The sequence below is a fragment of the Pteropus medius genome, unplaced genomic scaffold (assembly GCF_902729225.1).
Source record: "Pteropus medius unplaced genomic scaffold, Ma_sr-lr_union100, whole genome shotgun sequence".
Classification (NCBI taxonomy): domain Eukaryota; kingdom Metazoa; phylum Chordata; class Mammalia; order Chiroptera; family Pteropodidae; genus Pteropus; species Pteropus medius.
In genome coordinates, this window is record NW_024351730.1 from 34,063,213 (window position 1) to 34,083,783 (window position 20,571).

The following is a 20,571-nucleotide window of genomic DNA, read 5'->3' on the forward strand; positions in this document are numbered from 1 at the left end:
AGTCCTTCTTGCTCATAAACAAGATTAAATTGTAACATCTAATGCTGATGATGTTGTGTGCAGTTGGTATTCTCATATTTTCCAGTGTTTGGATACATTTTTATAACTCTTTAGTAAAAATTTAATTTTGCAATAGGTTTCAAGGGCTATAAAAATATTTACACCTTTTGAACTAGTGACTCCATTTTTAGCAATCTACTCTGAGTAAATAATTCTAACTAAGAAATATTTAACCACATAGCATTTATAATATTGAAGAATATTATAATGCTGAAAACATCTCCAATACCACAATACGAGAAAGATCATCATTATTATGAAGCCTACAACATAGAAAATGCTTATAATAATACATTAAGGAAAAACAAAATAAAATTGCTAGTAATATTTAAATGTATTTTTCTCAAATACATTCACATACATGTAGGAAAAAGGCAAAATGTTATACATTAAAATGCTAACAGTGATTATATTAATAGAGGTAGAGAAGGGGGAGTGGCTTTTGCTTCTTTGCTTTGCTGTTCTTTTTAAAAAATCTTTTGCAATGTTATCTGACTTTTATAATGAAGAAAGTTAACAACAACAAAAAACCTTCAATGGCTCCGCACTATCTATTTAATAAGGTTTATGATTATCAATCTCCTGTTCAAAGTCATCAATCTACCTCTACCTTCTCATTGGATCTAATTTTAAACTTTTCACCCTTGACACTGTATACAGCCCATAAGAAGGCCCAATGGTGATGCTCATTCATAGTTTATTTAGTTGAATGAACAATTTTTTTCTCTTTCTGAACATTTTCTGGCTCACTCCCTCCTGGAGAGTGATATATTTTAATTAAAACAATTTGGTGATTTTAAGAGAGTATATTTCAATAAGAAGACTGTTTAAAAGTAGTAATCTATTTAATTTGGAAACAAATTAGATGAAATCGATGGGGATACTATACTAGTAATTCTTTTCTTCTTGTAGACATAATTTACTTACTTTATTTTCTACTTACCATATGTCTCTTAAAATAGAAAACATAGTTGCTTCAATAAATCAATTTAAGGAGTCAATTTATACTCCATATCTAGAATTTTGTTTTCTTAAAATTTATTCCATTAATATTTGAGATACAAAGTAAACTTAAACATTCCAATACTCATTTTCAATATAATTACAAAGTAAAGCTAATGATTTAGGATTACAAGAATTAAGGCTGTATTTAGTGATTGCTTTAAGAGTCTTCTCTAGCATTTATAGAGCTATTTAATCCTATAAATTCTGGGTACAAGAGTCCCTAACAAACAAGTAGATTTTACATCTGCATCTGACAGCGTGGGATAATGAATAAATATGTTATCATAATGAGAAAAAAATCCAAATTTCTATGGCCTTATGATATGCAACTGAACATGTAATTTTCTACAGCATCAGCGAGCCACATTACATGTTAAGATGTTAATTTGTAGGGTACCCCACTAAACACTAAACGCTTATTACATTGAGAATTTGGTAGGCTAGGCTGATAGAGTCTTATATTCCAAAAGTTTAGCTGACATACAGAATGGTTTTCAGAATGGCTGAGGAGAATAAGACGTGTGCAATTGGACACCTTTACATACAAAACATGTTAATGTTAGTAACTGAGAAGAGCTGCTATCATCATGGAGAAAAATACACTATAAAAGTCACTATAAAATCAGTTCAGAGCTTTTACACTCAAGACTCTGAGGTATGAGTTAAGAAGTAAAATAAGAAAGATAACTTTCACTAAACCCTAAATTCTTACTTTATGTCTGAGACAGTATACCAATTATGTAAACATATCATCTTTAATTCTCACAACTTTTCTACAAAGGAGGTGTTATAACACAATATAGCATACGGGACTATGGAAATGGGAGGCACTATGAGGACAAAGAGTTTGACCTTTAGGATCAAATATATCTTATCTGTATAACCTTGGGAAAAGTAACTTGGGTCTCTATGCTTCCATTTTCTCATCTATAAAAAGAGGAAAATGAACTTATCGCTGTTCAATAAATATTGGTAAAGCTCCCTCCAGGCAGAACATAGGATTGTATTTCCTGTTCCCATTGTGGGACAACATGATTAGTTCTGGCCAATGAGTTATGAGCATAACTGATGGAGTTACTTCTGGGCCAGGGCATTTAACTGTCAGTGAAAGATCCTACAGAACTTTCTTTTTCTCCTGGCACAGTATCTGGCCACATTTGAGATGCGTTTCTCTGTCAGAAAAGGTCCTCAAGTGATCAGCATAAGCAGGGCACTCTTGTCAGTACAAACTGAACAGGCAGCATGAGTAGGAAATAAGTGTGTTTTTTTAAGGTCTTAAGATTCTGGGATTGCTTTTATTATTGAAGTATGACCAAGACTATAAGAACTGATAAAGGTAATTTCTAACCTATGCTATTGTATTTAATAAAGTAATACGAAAGTATTTTTTCAGTGTTTAGCAAACAGTAAATACTCAATAAGTGATACCTATATGATTATTATATTATCTCTCTTGTATAAATTAGAACACTGAGATCCAAAAAATATTCTGTAATGTGCCTAAGGACACAGTACTATTAAGCAACAGAGGTGCTTTTGTAAGACTGTAAAGCCAGGGATATTTTTTATTAAAGTTACCATTCTCAAAGTCATCTGACCTTTCAAGAAAATAAAAACCTTCTAATAATTATTTTTGTATGTACCTTTTCTTTTTTGTCATTCTAAAACCCTCTCTCCACTGCAGAAAAATTTCCTTTTATTTTTAAAATGTTTTCTGTAAGTTTGCTGTTTATTTTAATAAATTTTGTGACACAGCATGAGAATCCTTATGTAAGTTTTCACAACAAAATCCCTCTACAGTTTGGCTACAGCCTATCTTTCAGAATTATCTTCTACTACTCCCTTTCATAAACCTCTCCATGCTTGTGTGGTTTATAAACTCTGATCAAAATAGAAGATGCTCATTTTCTCTTTCCAGTCTTTGCTTATGCCTTCCGCTGTCCATTCTCTAATTCTTCTTAAAAATTTGACTTAAATTCTATTTCTTTCACAAAGCTAACTCTAATCAATTTAATATAGCACATATGGTACATTCAGTTTATTTGAAACAATATCACATGATTTTATAAGATAGCTGTGTACTGCAATAGCATAAAGCCTGGAAACTGCATTTCCCAGAATCCCTTCCCAGTAGAGTTCTGCTTAGTTACTTCTAATGAGAAATTCCCATGAGATCTGGGAGGTAGAAGAGAAGATGACCTACTTTGAGTATTATAACTGGCTCATGGAACTGACTGAAAGCAAACAGATCAGAAGCCAATTACGTTTTTATGTTTTTGAGGGAATTCACTGTCAACCCTCCTTGAACAACAACAAACCAACCAACCACTGCCACTACCATGAAAAAACATCAGCCCAGACTATAAAAAAGGTCTTCGCTGTTCAAGAGTTAAAACGATCCCTGAGTCATCAAACTTCCATGAACAGGAAGCAAGCTACAGTTAAAGACATGCTTACCATGCCCACTTCAAGGGGAGTAATGACAGGGAGGGGACTGTAAAAGGTGAAGGCAGTGGCCAGAGAGAAATCAGACAACGGAATTTTTCATGGAAAGCAGAATCCAAGCCTATCAAAGCACCTCCACTACTTCATGAGCACATGTGTGTGCATGTGTGTTGGAGTGTGATGGGATTTAGTATACCAAATGGAGGGGGTGTGTGCGAGGAGGGACAGACAATTTTTCTTTTTATTTCATAGATTCTCAGACCAAGAGGAACCATGTCTAGACTTGATGGGGGTCCTGAGGTATCACCCAGAAATTCTGGAGCTTGTGCTGATTGTAATGACTGATTGGTCTTTGGATTTTCATCCCTGTGGAGGATTGAGTGTGTTTTCTGCATAGTAAGATAAATGAAAAAAACATATGGGAAACAGAAGAGTGATCTATGGCAACAACGTTAAATATCCACCAAATCCTATTTCATTTTCCTCTTCCTGGGCACACTGGAAAAATGCATTTTTCAGACTCCCATGAATGTTAATAAGTCCTGGAATGTGAGTAGAAGGGACAAGTGTTGCTTCTGTGCTCAGGAGGTTAAGTGCCTGTGAACTTCACATATGCTTTCTCTTCTTTTTTTCACTGCCGATATTAGAAGCCACATTCTTAAATGACACAGTTGAAAGACGGAAGTGGCCTATGGTCTGAATCGCTGCCTAGGGGCTTGCTGCCTAGGAATCCTACACTGCTTGTATCAGAATGTGAAAGGAGTGAGAAATAAACGTTTTGAATGAAGCCAAAACTATTATGGGGATGTTAGCATCAATGAGCTTGATCAGACTTTAGTCATAAGTGTAGGACTGGGAAAACCAGGGGAAATGGAACAGAAAGGTCAGGGAGATCTTTAGGGTTAGTGAAGAATCATGGCAACCAGTCTAAGATTTGGTTGTCTGCAAAACAGGAAGGCAAACCAAAAGGCAGAACTGAGATCAAAATGTTAGTCTAGCACATGTGATCTTTTAATTTAGCATATATATACATATATACATATCTATAGATAGATGGATTGATCAATCGATCTGGTCTCCTGCTCAACATAGTTCTTTGAGGTAAGAGGCAGTGGCTTTTCAACTTTGCACCCCTAGCACCTAGCATGGGATAGATGTGATAAAATGTCCAAATTCAGAGTGTCTAGCAGAGCAGGGCAGATATGCAAGAGGAGATGATTCAAGCTGGGGAAGGCCAGGGATCAGGTACCTAAACCCAGTCTTAGGAAGTTGGGTACTCAGGACTAGTGAGTCTGGGCTGGCTATGCCCTGGAACTGACTCCACAGAAGTGTTAATCTGGAGATATTCTTATAGAAGTCCTTCTATACCTTGATCAGGTATACTGCTTATAGAGTTTGGAGAGGTTAAATATAAAGACAGGGGTTAAATGAGTCAAATTATTAAGATTAAGAGATCAGGCAGGTACATCCAGATATACCCTTATATTTGTATTACTAAAATTACTACTTAACCCCATATTACTATTTTATAGTATATATGTATGTTGTAAAATATCACAGAACACAAGAAAATAATATTAAAATAATTAAACCTACCTGTCATTAATTCTAAAAAGATTCCAGAAACTCTTCAAATAGATTAGTAGTGACTCAAGAAACCAAATAATGTGCTTAGAAATATTTGAAATAAAAGATTAAGCCATATCTATTACTCTAAAAGATTTAGTCATATAACTGTAATGATAAATGAACATTTACTTTTTAAAATCTTACGCCACTAAGTATTGAAGATTTAGTTTTGCAAAGTGATTTCCCAAGATAATGGAAGAGGCAAAACAAACAAAAACAAAAACTCGGAATATTATCATCCAGCACCTATAGGAAAGATGATAAAATGTGGAGCATTTTCTATCTAGTGAAATAAACATTCATATACACAAACATGGGGGAAGAACAGCAGATGGGAAATTATATAAAGAAAAACTCAAAAGAGGCAAATCAGGAAAAGATACACATAAACCCCCAAATCTTAAATTCCAGATACAATTATGTGTTTAATAGTTATCGAACCCTTTCCAAAGAAAAAATGTACTATATTTGACCAGATTCTTACTAGAACAAGTTTTACACACACACACACACACACACACACACACACACACACACACACACAAACTCATTCACTACTTTCATATGGAATAGGAGAAAAAAAACTAATTCACTTATTCGTTCTCAAGTATTTATTGAGGGTTCGCTGTGTTTTCTGGCATTGTGAAAATATTACAAAAAAGAAAAAAAGAAAAAAAAGAAAGAAAAAGGAAAAAAGGAAAGAAAGTAGAAAATGACATGACCCTAAAAAAGAGTTCTCTAATGTAATGAAGGACACTCAATACATTAAAAGGGGCTTTTAGTAAATAGAGCAAATACACTCAGAAAAATTGATCTAAGCTTCAGTTATCATATCACATGGAAAACATATTTAAAATGTATGCTTATGGAGGAAAAGCTAACAGACATTAGGAAAAAAGGTCTGCCATATGAATAACATATAAAGAAAGAAATAACAAAAATCAGAGATCAATGAAACGAAACAAAGATATGATAAAGAATCAAAAAAATTAAAAGCTGGTTCTTTGAAAGGACTAATAAAATATACAAATATCTTGGAAGTCTAATCAAAAGCAAAAACAGGGAAGATCTCAGGTATTAGAAATAAAAGAAAAGTATATAACTACAAATTAAATAAATATTCTAAAAATAAGAGAAAACATTGAAATATTTTATGCTGATAAATTTAGTTAAAATAGACAATTTCTTAGAAAATATAACAATATAGCAAAGCTAATTAAGGAATAGAAAACATAAAGAGAACCATAAGCATTAAAGAAATTGATATTAATAGTTAAAAATCAACTTGTCAAAACAGATACAAAAAGCAAACATAACAAGCTTAAAAACAAACAAACCAATAAACCTCACCAGACAGATAGTTTTATAGGTTCATGTTCTGCCAAATATTGAAGGAACTGATAATCCTCATCTTAAACTGTTTCAGAGATTAGAAAAGAGACTCTTCTAAACTTGTTTTATTAGGCTCGCATAACCTTTATGCCAAAACATTTACGGATATGTAAATATGCAGATAAAACATATTATAAACATAGATGCAAAAGTACTAAACAAAATACCAGCTATCCAAATCTTACAAGGTATTTAAAAATATGAATCAAGGCCAAGTTCAGAACTGGTTTATTCCAGTGATGCAGTGTTAGTATAAGGTTAGAAAATTATCACCATAATTCCCCACATAAAATAAAGTAGAAAATCATGTAGTTTTCTTAGAGGCAGAAGCACTTGCTAAAATTTAACATTCACTCAAGATAAAAACTCTTAGCAAAGTGTAAATATAGGGGAATCTCATTAAGCTTATAAAGCAGTGAATATCATAAATCTAATAAGTATATGTGCAACGATATATATATGAAAACAAATAGACACTATTCTACTTAAAGAAACAATTAAACAATGTATTCATTTTTGAGTATTAAGAGTCTTCCATGTGCCTGATATTGTGGAAAAAATTACAAAAAAAGGATGGCATGGTAATACTTAAAGGTCAAACGTAAAAACTTTCCCTTAAAATCAGGAAGCAACTCAAGGAAGCATGTTATCACTTCTATTTAACCTTATACTGGAAGACCTTGAAAACAGCACAAGAAAAAAGAAATTAAATGACAAAGGGTTTGAAAAGGAATAAACAATGCTCATTATTTCCTGATGACATGACTGCATCAAATAGTGGAACTGATGAGGATTTGGCAAGGTTTCTAAAGCTTTAAACAATAAAAATCAGTTTCGACCCTATCAGCAAAAAGAAGACATAATAAGTATTCCATTTATAATGTCTACAAAACTGAGCTACCTAGGACATTTAAGAAGAAAATTATATATTTTTAAATGAAAACACATTAAAGAGGACCTAAGCAAATTAAGTTATATGATCATCATTAACAGAATATCAATTCTCATAAAATTAATCTATCGATTCAATTCAAATTCTAACTAAAATTTTTCATGAAACTAGACAATATTCAACTATAAAAGCAAAGGACCAAGAATGACCAAGATAATTTTCAAGAAGGAAAACAAAGTTTAAGGAATTTGTCATACCAGATATCACTAAATGGTAATGACACAAGATAAACAAATAGATAAAACTATAATAGGGTCCAGAAAAAGATATAAAATTTTTGATTTATAATAGAAATGACAATTCAGAAAGTGGGGAAAAGATGAACTATTAAACAAATATGTTGAGTTGACCGATTTTCATATATGGTTTTAAATTTCTATTTGATGCTTTACATAGAATCCAATTTCAAATAGATTAAGATCTATACATATGCAAAGCAAAATTTAAAATTTTTGGAAAACAATGAAAAAGACTTTAATAATGTCAAGTTAGGTGAGGATTTCTTAAATAAGATGTAAAAAGCATGAAAACTGAAAACTGATGAATTTGAGTATATTAAAAACTTTTATACATTAAAAGTCCCTATATTCAATTTGAAAAGAAAACTAAAAAATTTGGGAGAAAGTATTTGGAACATATATAACTGACAAAAGCTAATTAACTCTTACAAATCATTAAGAAAAAGACCAACGACCCAATAGTAACCCAATGGCAATGATAAAACAGTACACAGATTAATGATCATAAATATGACCTAAATTTAATAAACATAAGAAAACATAATCACATGAAAAGCTGCCCATGTGTATTAATTAGAATAGACTACATTATAGTGAAGGTACAAATTAACCTGGAAATCTCAGTGGCTTAACAGAGGTTTATTTCTCAGTCATGACACAGATGCAATGCAAATTGACAGGGGGCTATGCTCCACAAAAGGTACTAAAGGACCTATCTTCCACTGCCTAGTTGCTGTATTGCAACAAAGGACTGAAGAGTCACACGCAAATTTTTGAATTCTCTGCCCCTGAAGTGACACTTGTTACTTCTGCTCATAGCCTATAGGCCAGAAATAATAGGCTGGCCCCACCCAACTGCAATGGGGCTGGGAAATTCTGGAGAAACACATGGATAGTCATGAGTAATAAATATCTCTTCGACAATGAGAAATTAGAGAAATCCAAATTAAGGCAATAGCAAGATATAGCGCATACTCATTAGACTGGGAGGAACAAAAACTCTGATATTACCAAAGATTGGTGAGGATGAGAAAAATGGAAACAATTATACACAGTTGTTGAGCATGTAAACTGGTATGACATCCTAAGAGATTACTTATGCCTACTTATGACCCTACTTCCATAGGTATCATGGGAAAATTATTCATTTAAAAATGGTTTTTAATAGCAAAATATTGGAAATGGCCTAAATGTTGGAGACAACCTAAGTATTAGAAAACCTAGAATAATGACTAAATAAACTGTGGTATATTCTTACTGAAAGTGAATACGGATAGAGCATATTAAACAGAAAAACAAAGTTGCAGAAGGTGATGTACTATATTCTTTTTTTATATAAAATTTTAAAACCTGCAAAACTATTACACACACACACACACACATATAATGGTTATATGTGTATGCAGTTAGCCAACAATAACACAGAAAATGATAAACACTAATTTTAAAACAGTGTTAACTTGAAGGAAGTATCATATGTTAGAGAGATAGTACACTAATAATAAAACTATTTATATCCATTAATTCTATTATAGGTAAAAAAAATCTAAGAAAAATAGTCTTCAGCATTCAAAAGTTATCCTTCATTAACATGTATGTAGTAGTGCTTTTTATATTTATGATAAATTAAAAACGGTCCCAAATATTCAAACTGTCTAATTATATGACGATACATGAAATACAATGATTATTAGAAAATACACATTAAGTAGTTCGTATAGTGTCTGGCACTTGATCTTTGTTAGCCATCATAATCATTACTATTACTCCTCCTACTACTACTAAAAGCCAGCAGGCAAACTAGGTTGATGCATAAAAACACAGTGGAAATAATGTTAACCAGAAAAAAATAAAATACTAATTAGAATCAACACATTAAAGCAACATAAAATATATGCATGTCCATTAACAATGATTTTGAAATAGCTTGGAAATTTGGTCAAATTTAATGCTTAAAGTGACTCTATTAATTTGCATATTAAAAATTACATCGCCACTAAATTTTCTCAAAACTCTAGTTATTTTAAGTTTCTAGTTTACTTTGCTAATAATAAAAGCATAGGCATTTAAAAAAACATGTAAGAAAATACAACTGTGACAACCTCATTATTGAAGAAAATATTCATAAATGATTCATGGACCCTGAAACCATTAACCTTTGAAAAGAAAAATAATTTAACAGTTGTTTCTATTACATAACTGTTTACTAGATAAATGCATTATCTTTATCACACATTTGATAGTTAATGACTGTTTACTAAAAGAAACATCTAGAAAAACATGATTAACCAAAACTATTGTGTGTTTGTAATATTAATTTGTATTGGTACATTTTTATTCACTGATGAAAGTCAGGAAGGAAACAGATTATAGTTTATTTTACACCTTCATCCCAGCACCAAATGAATCTGATATTCTTCTTCATACAATGACCTGACTTCGAAATTTTTGCTGAGGTCAAGAACACAGCAATTGCACTGGGAAGTTTAGAGCATACATCAAGGGAAGAGAGAAATAAAGATAGTGTTCTTTCCTCAGTTCCCTAGATTCTCTTCAGGACAATGAATATCGATTATAAGGCTTATTTAGAGTCAGAGTACCTGTATTTGGTAGAAAAAAGACTTTGTCTCCTCTCCTTGTCATGATTGTACTAGGTTCAAGGAACGGTGTCTATGTTCTACACTTCTTTAAAAATGTATTTGATGTTCTCTTCAGTATCATCTATTCCAATCATTTGTTTGCATATGTAGTCTATATATAGTAGGGGCGTGCAAGGATATATAGCTATATCCTTGAGCTAGCAGAGCTGCTGATCATTGCTCATCCGGGAAGTGTCATGGTACTGTGTAATGGAGGTTATCATTTTTTCAGCTTGGACTCAAGTCAAGAAGAGGCATTCCTACCTAAGGAAGAGAAATATAATCCTCATTGCCTAAGAGCAGAGACAACAGCTGGCAGAGGGAACATACATGGGGATAGTTGGCTTAGACTAGAAATACATCTCCAGAGCCAATGGATATATGCCATTTCTGGATTACCATTTTATATTTATAGCCATGTAGGGACCAGAAATATTAAGCTGTCCAAGGCAAATACTGCTGTAACTGGAGATGTCTGAGAAAGACAGCTATGGAGGCCAAATGGAGTTACATTAATACCAAGGATACACATCATTCTCATAGTTCTCTAAGTTGCTCTAGAAAGGACACACCAACTGTATTTTAAAGGTGTTCTCAGCTTTAGCTTTCAAAGATCAACTAAAGAAAAACAAATCTCAAGAACAAATCTAGGTGAAAGAGTTAGTGCCTTATAATCTCTTATAGCTCACATGCTCTTGTGTTTGTCTCATTTCTGGGGTTTGAAATTACAAAGAGTTTAATCACCCCTAAACTAAGCAGAAAGTAGTTTGCTCAAGTAAACTTAAATTTGCTCATGTAAGGCCACAAAGAAGCTAAAGTTACAAACCAAGGCTTAACCAATGAAGTAATTTCTCTATTGAATTTGTTTGGTCATGAACCATATAGTAAGGCTGATAGAGAATATTAATGCATACTAATTATTGATTCTGTATATGCCTGAAATATTCCAAATGGCATTAATTTCATAAGAGTAATAAATCCCTTCAAACAATTTTTATGACAGGCTTCAAGATTATCTTTTATTTAGGAAGTGATTTATCTAGGGTCTCTTTACTTAAAAGTAGTTATACAAATACATATGGAGCTAAAAAGCAAATGTTACCTAAAATTTTCTTCAAATTCTACATTTTCCCAATGCATTTGTTTGATGAATATATTTTTGACACTGAAATTTATTTATTACACATTTTAATTAATTATATGTAAATTTACACAAATATTTCATTGAAAAAGATACAAAAAAATAGTGTGAATCTGGAAAGGAAAGCATGACAGTTTAAATAACTAGGAAAAAATCAAGGTGGAATAAGTTTTATAAAGAAAAATGTTTTTCTTTTTAAAATAAAAAGACTCTTACCATTAAGAAGACAATAAGTAATGGCTCAATACTACCCTTGATTTGCTTTTAAAAATAAAGCCACAATTATTTTTATTGTAACTGGAGATTGAAATTAGGGACTAGAATTCTTTTAAACTTTGCTTATAATGGACTCAAGGAAGTCTGAAGAACATTTGTCATAGAACTGAAAAAAAAAATAGCTCTATAAATGTCACAGTGGCCTGTTAGGAATATTATATTTACTCAGTTAGGAATATTATATTTACTCAGTAAATTTACTCAGTAAAAAAAAAAAGAGAGGATTAAAGATTAGGAAAAGGGGCTCTAAAACAAATGCAGTCACTTTTCTGGTTGGACAAATGAACGAATTCTCATGATAAAGGAGTTTTTCTTTATACTGGCAAAACAATTATGTGCACTTTGGATTTTTCTTAATAAGGAAAACAAAATTTTACACATTAGATCCTTTATTCTGTCATATGTATGATAGCTCTTATTATTTCTTATTAAAATTGACAAATACTTTCCATTGATTATGTGTTATTTTTATGATTTTGAAAATATAAACAATTATAAATTATTTAATAAATTTTAAATAAAAATTATATTTTATAATTATGAAACATCAATAAAGTGATTTCTATTTAAAAAAATTATCGTTGTACATTTTTTTTCACCTCTCAAAGTAACCTAGAAAAGATTTAGTACACTTAACTATTACCTTTGCTGTAGGATGGAAATAATTCTGATGGAGCAGAAGTAAGACCACTATCAAAAAAACACCACTTTCTGTTAAATAATGGGAGTATCTTGACAAATTTTGGAAGAATATAACCTTGTATTAAATGTATTAAATAAAAAGTGCTTTTCATACCATCAGGTCCAAAAAAGAAAAAAAAAAAAGGCTGAGGGAAATGCAAGCAAAAGAACATGGAAACATGAGAACATAAAGAGCCTTGCTAAGCATTTCATGAGGAAGCCTAAAGAGCAGACGTAACTTACCTTGGTTTTTGGAGATGTTTTTTGCACATCTCTTTCTACGTCTTTTGTTAGAAGGATGGGTAAGGAGTTCTTACAGCTGGCCTCCTATAAAACAAGTATAAAAGAAACATTAGAGACTAAAGAATATTACCCTAGTCAGAAATTACAATATAGTGAAAAGTAAATTTTTCAGGGAGACAAAAAAACATTTCTGGATTGAGTTGTTCATATCAGAAATTAATGAGAATGTAGTAAAGAGTCAAAACATTTCCTTTCTTATTTTTCACATGCAACAGTGAAGTAAGATAAGATAGAGATAGAGTAGGTGCGGGACATACAAGACGTATATATTCAGAGATGACCATTAAAAATCTCATCTACGCTATCATGTCACTTACACATCCACAGATAGTTTGCTTACTTCTTTGGACAACTGGATAGCTAATTCTCTAAGATATCAACCACTACACTCAGAGTTGACAACTTTGTCCACAGTATTTTACAAATGGGTTCTGATTCTGTAAATATTTTATCTTAAGCAAATTCTTTCAGATAGTTCAGCAAACGAGTATTAAATAGTGATATTTTCATACCAACATCCTGAGGAGAATATCTGAGTATTTGTTTCAAAAATTATGAGGCTTTTGTTATAAGGTTCACACCAAAATATTACTTGCAAAAATAATAGCAGAAATTACAAGGAAGCAGCTTACATAGAATTGGATATATTTACTTTTTATTTTTACGATAACAAATAATGATGTTGTTGTCATCCATGATAGGTTTTCCATGGATGAATCTATCTCCAAGTTGAGAGAGCAAAAATATATGAGGAAGATTACAGACAACAATAAAGAGAAGGAGAAAACAAAATTTCTTTCACTTGCTCCATAACCTTCACCTCTACATCCCATTCCTCCATCATGACTACCATTCAATCATCTAAATTATCGGTCTTTTCTTCCAGTTAACTTAATAATTAGCTACAACCTTTTTAAAAAATTGTAGTCTACATACCTTTTAACATTACTAAAATTTGCTGGAATTATATTTCTTTCTAAAGGGAAGGGTATATTATTAGGATAAAATGTTCCTAAAGAAGAGAAAAATACTACTAGTAGATATTTAGTGAATCATAGGAAGTGTTAGGCACTGTTCTAAAGACTCTGCATTCATAATGCCATTTCCTCCCCACCCAGTAGCCCTAAGAATTAGGTACTATTATCATCGTTCTCCTTTTAACAATGAAAGCTTACAGAAATTAAGTAACTTGTCCAATATCACAAAGGACTCAAAGATGTTTCTATATAACTTTAAGGCCTGAGCTTTGATTACCTTTATATATGACTTCTCATCCAACATATTTGACATGTTAAATCATTAGGGTGTAAAGCCACAGCATTTTAAAGCCAAAACAAGTTTTAAAGATCAAAAATTGGTCTACTCCCCTGACCCCTAATTTTACAGATGAGGGACTTGGATTCTGAGGTGATGTGCCTAGGATCATACAGATGGTGGTGGAGTTGAGATTCATGCCTGGACCACAGGGCTATACATAGCATCTGTTCTCAGCTTTGTGCTAGGGAACAATATTCCCAGACTCAGAGGGAATCCAAGAGCCTGTTCTAAGCTGGAGGGTAGCTGTGGTGCTGCCAACACTCTCAGCTGCCTGTGGCCTCACGTACAGCCCTATGTAAGGACCCAAGGGTACATTTCTGAGGTTGCCAAATAACTGCATTCCAGTCCTACCCTTTCCCACCAGTCACAACACCTGTTGGTGGTAAGCCACTTACTGGAAATAGTGAATGAACCCATTCCCACTTCTGACTCACTGTGAGAGGGATAAACTATATACAACATGACATTTAGAAGATCAAAGTGATTAACTGCATAATCCATTGGGCAGTTTGACTACACTTGGATAATATAATCATGCTTAATCCTTATACCCTTCTTTTTAAACTACTGGTACGTAAATGTTAGAATGTAATGAGAAGGAAAAAAGCTGACTCTTAAGAGAAGTTAATAGGAATAGCTGATCTTTGTTTATAACTGAGTGTTCATGAATGCCTATAATTCTTTCTTTCTTATGCACAAACTAAAAGTTATAATATTTCCTTAATACACCTAGTTTCCTTCCCTGTCCCTGTGAATTAATGAGTATAAGGCTGATAGCTTTTCCCTAGAACACTCTCAAAGCATTTTCTGTAAACTTTTATCTGAAAATGTCACGTACATGAATTATATTTATTTTTTGTTTTATGACTTTCAGACAACAGAGACAAAGTAAGTTTAGTAGTCAGAGCACTGAACAAGGAGTCAGAAGAGATCTTGTTTCTCATCCTAGTTCTCCAACTGGCTGTAAGAACTTGGGCAAGCATTTTTACCTCTTGGACTTCTCTCTTAGTTCAAACATCTATAAAACAAAGGAATGAGATTAGGGAAGCTTCAAGAATTCTGTCTAGTTCTTAAATTTCAAGATTCTATGATCCTTCCAGGAAGAGGCAATATTTATTGACAAAAAGGTAAACCATCACCTGTTCATAGTTGCATTCCCAATGCCCCACCAGAATGCTGCAGAAATACTGGCATGCACCCACTCAGTGGGCAGTGAGCCAGGCGGCTCAAGAGTCACAAGGTATAGGGAACATTTCTTGTAAGGACAATATTATTCAGATTTCTGGAGAAAAATTAAATAATTCAACTGGTAACTTAAAAAGTAACTGGTAGTAACTTTATGTATTCTTTTACAACAGAAAGAATATTATGGACCTAAGTGAGAAATATTTTTAAGAAAAAACTTTTTTAAAGTTGTGCTTTTAAAAAGCCATTTACGCATGTAGATATATACTTAAGAGAATGACAAACATGTTCACATGAAAACTTTTATGTGAATGCTCATAGCAGCATTATTCATAATAAGCAAATATGAAAACCCAAATGTCCATCAACTGATGAATGGATTAAAAAATATAGTATATCGATATGATGGAATAATATTCAGCTATAAAAAGGAATGAAATACTAATACTTGCTAAACACATAGATTAACCTTGAAAACATCATGCTAAGTGAAAGAAATCAAACACAAAAGGGCACACTTTGTGTAATTCCACTTATATGAAATCTCCAGAATAGGCAAATAGGAACAGAGAGTAGATTAGTGGTTGCCAGGGGCTGGGAGCACTAGGGAATGGGCAGTGACTCCTGATGGCTCCAGTCTCTATGGAGTTTCTTCTTGGGGTGATAAAAATGTTCTAGAATTAGGTAATGATAATGGTTGTACAACTTTGTGAACATATTATGGTATGGGAATTTTTAAAAAGCCATTTAAAGTCAGTCCCAGGGCAAAGGGAAGAGGCTTTGGGTTTGTGTTCGAACTCTTTCCTTAGAAGAACTTTGAAGAAGTTTGAAAGGGGAGTGTTTTGTGCTAAAACTATTTGTTAAACTACTTATGAGCATGAAAATAGACTTAAATATTAACTGAGTCCTATAATGCATTCCAATATTGGTCATTGGAGAATGGAATGATAAACAAATTAGATGTGGATATAATATATAGAGTGTATTCACATTTAAACATCTTGTCTACTTAAATGAGACTTGACTGAACTGATTGCTTAATCTAAAGACTTTTGTGCAACTACCAATTGCTTAAACTCACTGTGTCATTTCGGTATCATGAAAACACCAGTTAAAAATACAACTGGGAAGGAGAAAATATCTTGTTTGCCATGGCAAGGTTGGCCTTACAATTACTAATGACATTAAAAGATAGAAAAACAGTCACTGTTTCCTCAGACTAGCACACTAGCACACTCCTAGTCATTTACAAGTTTGTTCTCTTGCTTCATCCAGGTCTTTGTTCAGTTTTACTAGAGAGGATTCCCTCCTGGAACACTTTATTTAAATCACCATTGCTCTCCCCTCCTACTTGATGCTATCTCCCTATCTTTTTTGAATATTTCTTAACAGCCCTCCAGAATATTTATTGGTTTTAATTCTTTATTGTTCATCTCATCCTACTCTGTGAGAACATCAGTCTTGCTCAAGAATATATCTGCAGGGCCTAGAACAATGTTTGGCACATAGCTGGAACTCAACCGTTATAGTGAATGAGTAAACCAAATAAATGAATAATATCCCTTTTCTAACCTTTCATAATCCCCATGTGCATTCCTCTTGCTTTTAATCCCCTCCTTAATCAGCTTACATTTCATGATTTTTCATTCCTTTGCTAAAGCACTTAATTTCCTTCCTCTCCTCCAGTCTTCAATCATTGTATTTATCTCGCAAAAAAAGTACGACCTTGGATGAATCCAGCTATATGTGTCTTGTATGCACTGGGAACGACTGAAAGTGGCTGGAAAAAATTATAGAATTGGTTGAATGTTACATATTATATTTATTACCATAAATCTTGAATAAACCCTCTTTAGTGCACAATTCTGCTATGTTTCTTTAGGAACTTGACTGTTCACTTTCCAAGATGATATTTCTTGTCTTCTCTGTTCTCAAACCCCCTTCCCTTCCATTTTCACTTCATATATCATTGGAAATCCAGAGACATTTGAGCAGAGGCTACTCACTGTTCCACCATCAAATTTATAAAACTCGCTGCAACCATTTCATCTTCTCCGTCTTCCCTCCAATTACAATGGAAGTTAAGACATCCTATCAAACAGCCATTCCCTCCATGCCCAACTCTATCTTATTTCCCCTCACCGGCTTAAGAACTGCACTCCTTCAATTATTCCCTCCCGCTCCCTTCCCACCAGACCATTTCCATTACTCATAAGCATGCTCTGTAATTATATCTTTTTTGTTTATTTTAAAACAGCACTTCCTTAATTTCACTTCTCTCACTAGCTATGGTCCCACTTTTTTTGCTTTCCTGTATAGCAAACTTCTTCAAAACAGCCGTCTTCACTCACTATCTCCATTTCTTCACCTTCAGTGTTCCAAAATCTGTTTTTTGTTACTTCTTCACAGAAAGTACTAAAAGCAGTCACTGCTTAGTCACCATCTTACCTGGCTTCTCGGCAATATCTGACCTAGGTGACTTCTTGTTTTTGAACTACTCTTTCTTCTATTAGCTGCCACAACATCACTGGTAGGGAAAAAAAAATTGCCTACCTCATTGACCAACTCCACATTGTCTCCTTGGCTGCTGCTTATCCTCTATACAATAAAGTTACATGTCTATTGGTTATTGGTTTATTTTCTGTATCCTCTACTAAACGGATGTTCTATGAAGGCTCCTTTACTCACTACTATAACTACAATGCCACAGAAAAGTGCCTAGTTTAATAGAAGCACATTAAACATGTGCTGAATAAATGAATGAATGAAGTCAGATTCAAGAGCTGATGCAGAGAAGTCTCCTTTTCCCAAATGATACAACGATCTCATCACACTTTCATGGCTTTGAAATACAACCAATATACTATTGACTGCCAATCTGTATCACTATCTTTGACATTTCTTCTGAGCTACTTATATCTAACTGCCTATTTGTCAACTCCACTTGATTGTCTATTAAGCACCTAAATTTAGTATGTCCAATCCTGAGCTTTTGATTTACCAGCAAAAAAAAAAAAAAAAAAAAAAAAAAAAATCTGTCAGCATTTGATTTTCTTCCCCAGATTAGCAGATGGCACCTAGTGGCTTAAGCCAATGTCTTAGATATCTACCTTAATTCTTCCCTTTCCCATACCTCTCACCACCAAACCCACCAGCAAGTCCAATCAGCAGTTTCCAAAACGTCTAGGTACAGGGCCACCACAGTCATATCATCATTGTTCACCCTAATTACTTCAATCATCCTGCCTTCTACTAGCTTTGAATAGTCAGTCAGATGATGTCACTCCTCTATCAATGTCTTCTCAAGTATTCCTGAAATAAATCCAAACTCTACCATAACTTCCACAGCCCTGCATGATCCAGCTCTTGCCTATTTCTCTAACTTCGTCTTAGCATTTGCCCTCTCCATCGCTATGCCTCAGGCCACAATATCCTTCTTTCCTATTCTTCAAATACTCCAAGTCCCTTCCTGCTCTCAGGCATTTCCCCTTCATATTCCCTCTGCCTGGAATGTCTTTCCACCATTTCTTCAGCATGGCTGGTACATTCCCATCCTTCAGCTCCTATGTTACCTCCTCAGGGAGGTCTTCTTTAACAATCCTCTAAAGTGGCTCCTCTGACTATGTTCTTCTCTTCTTAACCTGCTTTATTTCAACCAGAGTACTTATTCTAATTTGTAATTAATGATTTTATTTTATATTTATTGTTTATTGTCTATTATCTATTATCCCCAGTTGACTTTAAGGTTCATGAGTGAAAGCATTTGATCAATGTATCCCCAGTAGGTATGTAATAAGTACCTGCTGAATGGATAAATAAAACCATGTTAACACCTACATTTCCCTTTCCTTGAGTATTAATCTCCAACCATTAAAGAAATGTGATGGATCTCCATGATATTGGGAATCAGATAATGCATTTTATTATTACCTGAGTAATATCATGATGCATGAGGGTTGGTGGGAAAGAAGCTGTTATTATGACAGGGAGGAGCAGTCAGACAGCTGGTCTGGTGTGCTGGGGTCAAACCCACAAAAGGTGTTTTGGTTGAATTTAGTGACTTGGAGAGCAGATGATAGCAATACTGACATAATTACAAGTTGAGGTAGCAATGCTGAAATAATCACAAGCTGAGTATCAACCCATGCCTAAGGCTTCCTCTGCATACAACCGGATCCAATAAATGTGACTGGCAGATTACAAACCACTCTTTACAATACCATAAAACTCTCCTCTGTAATCCATCTGTATTTGCAAAATGAGTCTTAATTTGACTGACTGTAAAAGAAGTGTTTTCTTAAAACTCAAAAGCAATATATTTTTACATAAATGAAGGGAACAAATTGAATTAAGAAATAACATTTAATAGATCTTCACTATACATACCTTAAAATTTATAATTCTCAGGCTTAGAAATGGAGGTGAAAAGTAGTCACATTCTGGACATATTTTGAATTCATTTTATACTTTATAAACTGCAATTATAATATTCATAGGTATAATCTTTATTGCCTTTAAGTGTATTAAAAATTGCTTTACAAAGAACTGTAACCTGTCATTTCCATTTAAAGATACTTTTTTCAAGTATCAATTAGATATCCTGTCATACCAGGAAGGCAAAGATCAAGAACTAAGAACAGGTGAAGCCAGTTTATCCCAGTGGCAGCTCCTTGAACAGACAGTCCTGCTATTACACTGCAGGCTTCCCAGAACCTCACAGCTGCCCAGGTTAATGTCCTTTGGGAAGTCTGGATGTCAGCTCTACTTGCTTTCTATTTTCTAGCTTTATTAAGACATAATTTTGACAACTAAAAATTGTATATATAAGGTGTACAATTTGATGTTTTGATATACATAATCACTGTGAAATAATTATTAAATCAAGCTAATTAACATTTATCACCTCACATAATTTTCCACTTTTTTGTGTGTTGAGAACACTTAAGATGTACATTCTTAGCAATTTTCAAGTATACAATACAGTTGTTTAACTACAGTTACATTGCTGTACATTAGATCTCTAAAACTTACTTTATAAAACTGAAACTTTGTACCTCTTGACCAACATCTCTCCATTTCTCCCTCTGCTGGTCCCTGTGAATCATTAATCTATTTTCTGCTTCCATGAGTTCAACTTTTTTTAGATTCCACATATAGGTGAGATCATGCAGTATTTGTCTTTCCATGTCTGGATTAATTCACTTAGCATAACATCCTCCAGGTTCATCTATGTTGTTGCAAATGATAGAATTTCCTTCTTTTTTATGGCTGAATGATATTCCTGTGTGTTTGTGTGTGTGTGTGTGT

At 33.3% G+C, this 20,571-nt stretch overlaps 1 protein-coding gene across 6 annotated transcripts in view; it reads right to left on the reverse strand.

The window, feature by feature from the left end:
* The window catches only part of FAM13A (family with sequence similarity 13 member A), a 251,670-nt gene that overhangs the window by 141,343 nt on the left and 89,756 nt on the right, over positions 1-20,571 (reverse strand). For 5 of the 6 annotated variants that reach the window (XR_005649223.1, XM_039845693.1, XM_039845694.1 and 2 more), the window contains one exon: positions 12,703-12,786. Coding sequence is in view for 4 of the 6 variants with exons in the window: in XM_039845693.1 (XP_039701627.1) it covers positions 12,703-12,786 (84 nt within the window). In the remaining 2 variants the exon portion in view is untranslated. Of the gene's footprint in view, positions 1-12,702; positions 12,787-20,033; positions 20,037-20,571 lie in introns of all 6 variants that reach the window. The other variant, XM_039845700.1, reaches the window with a different exon arrangement.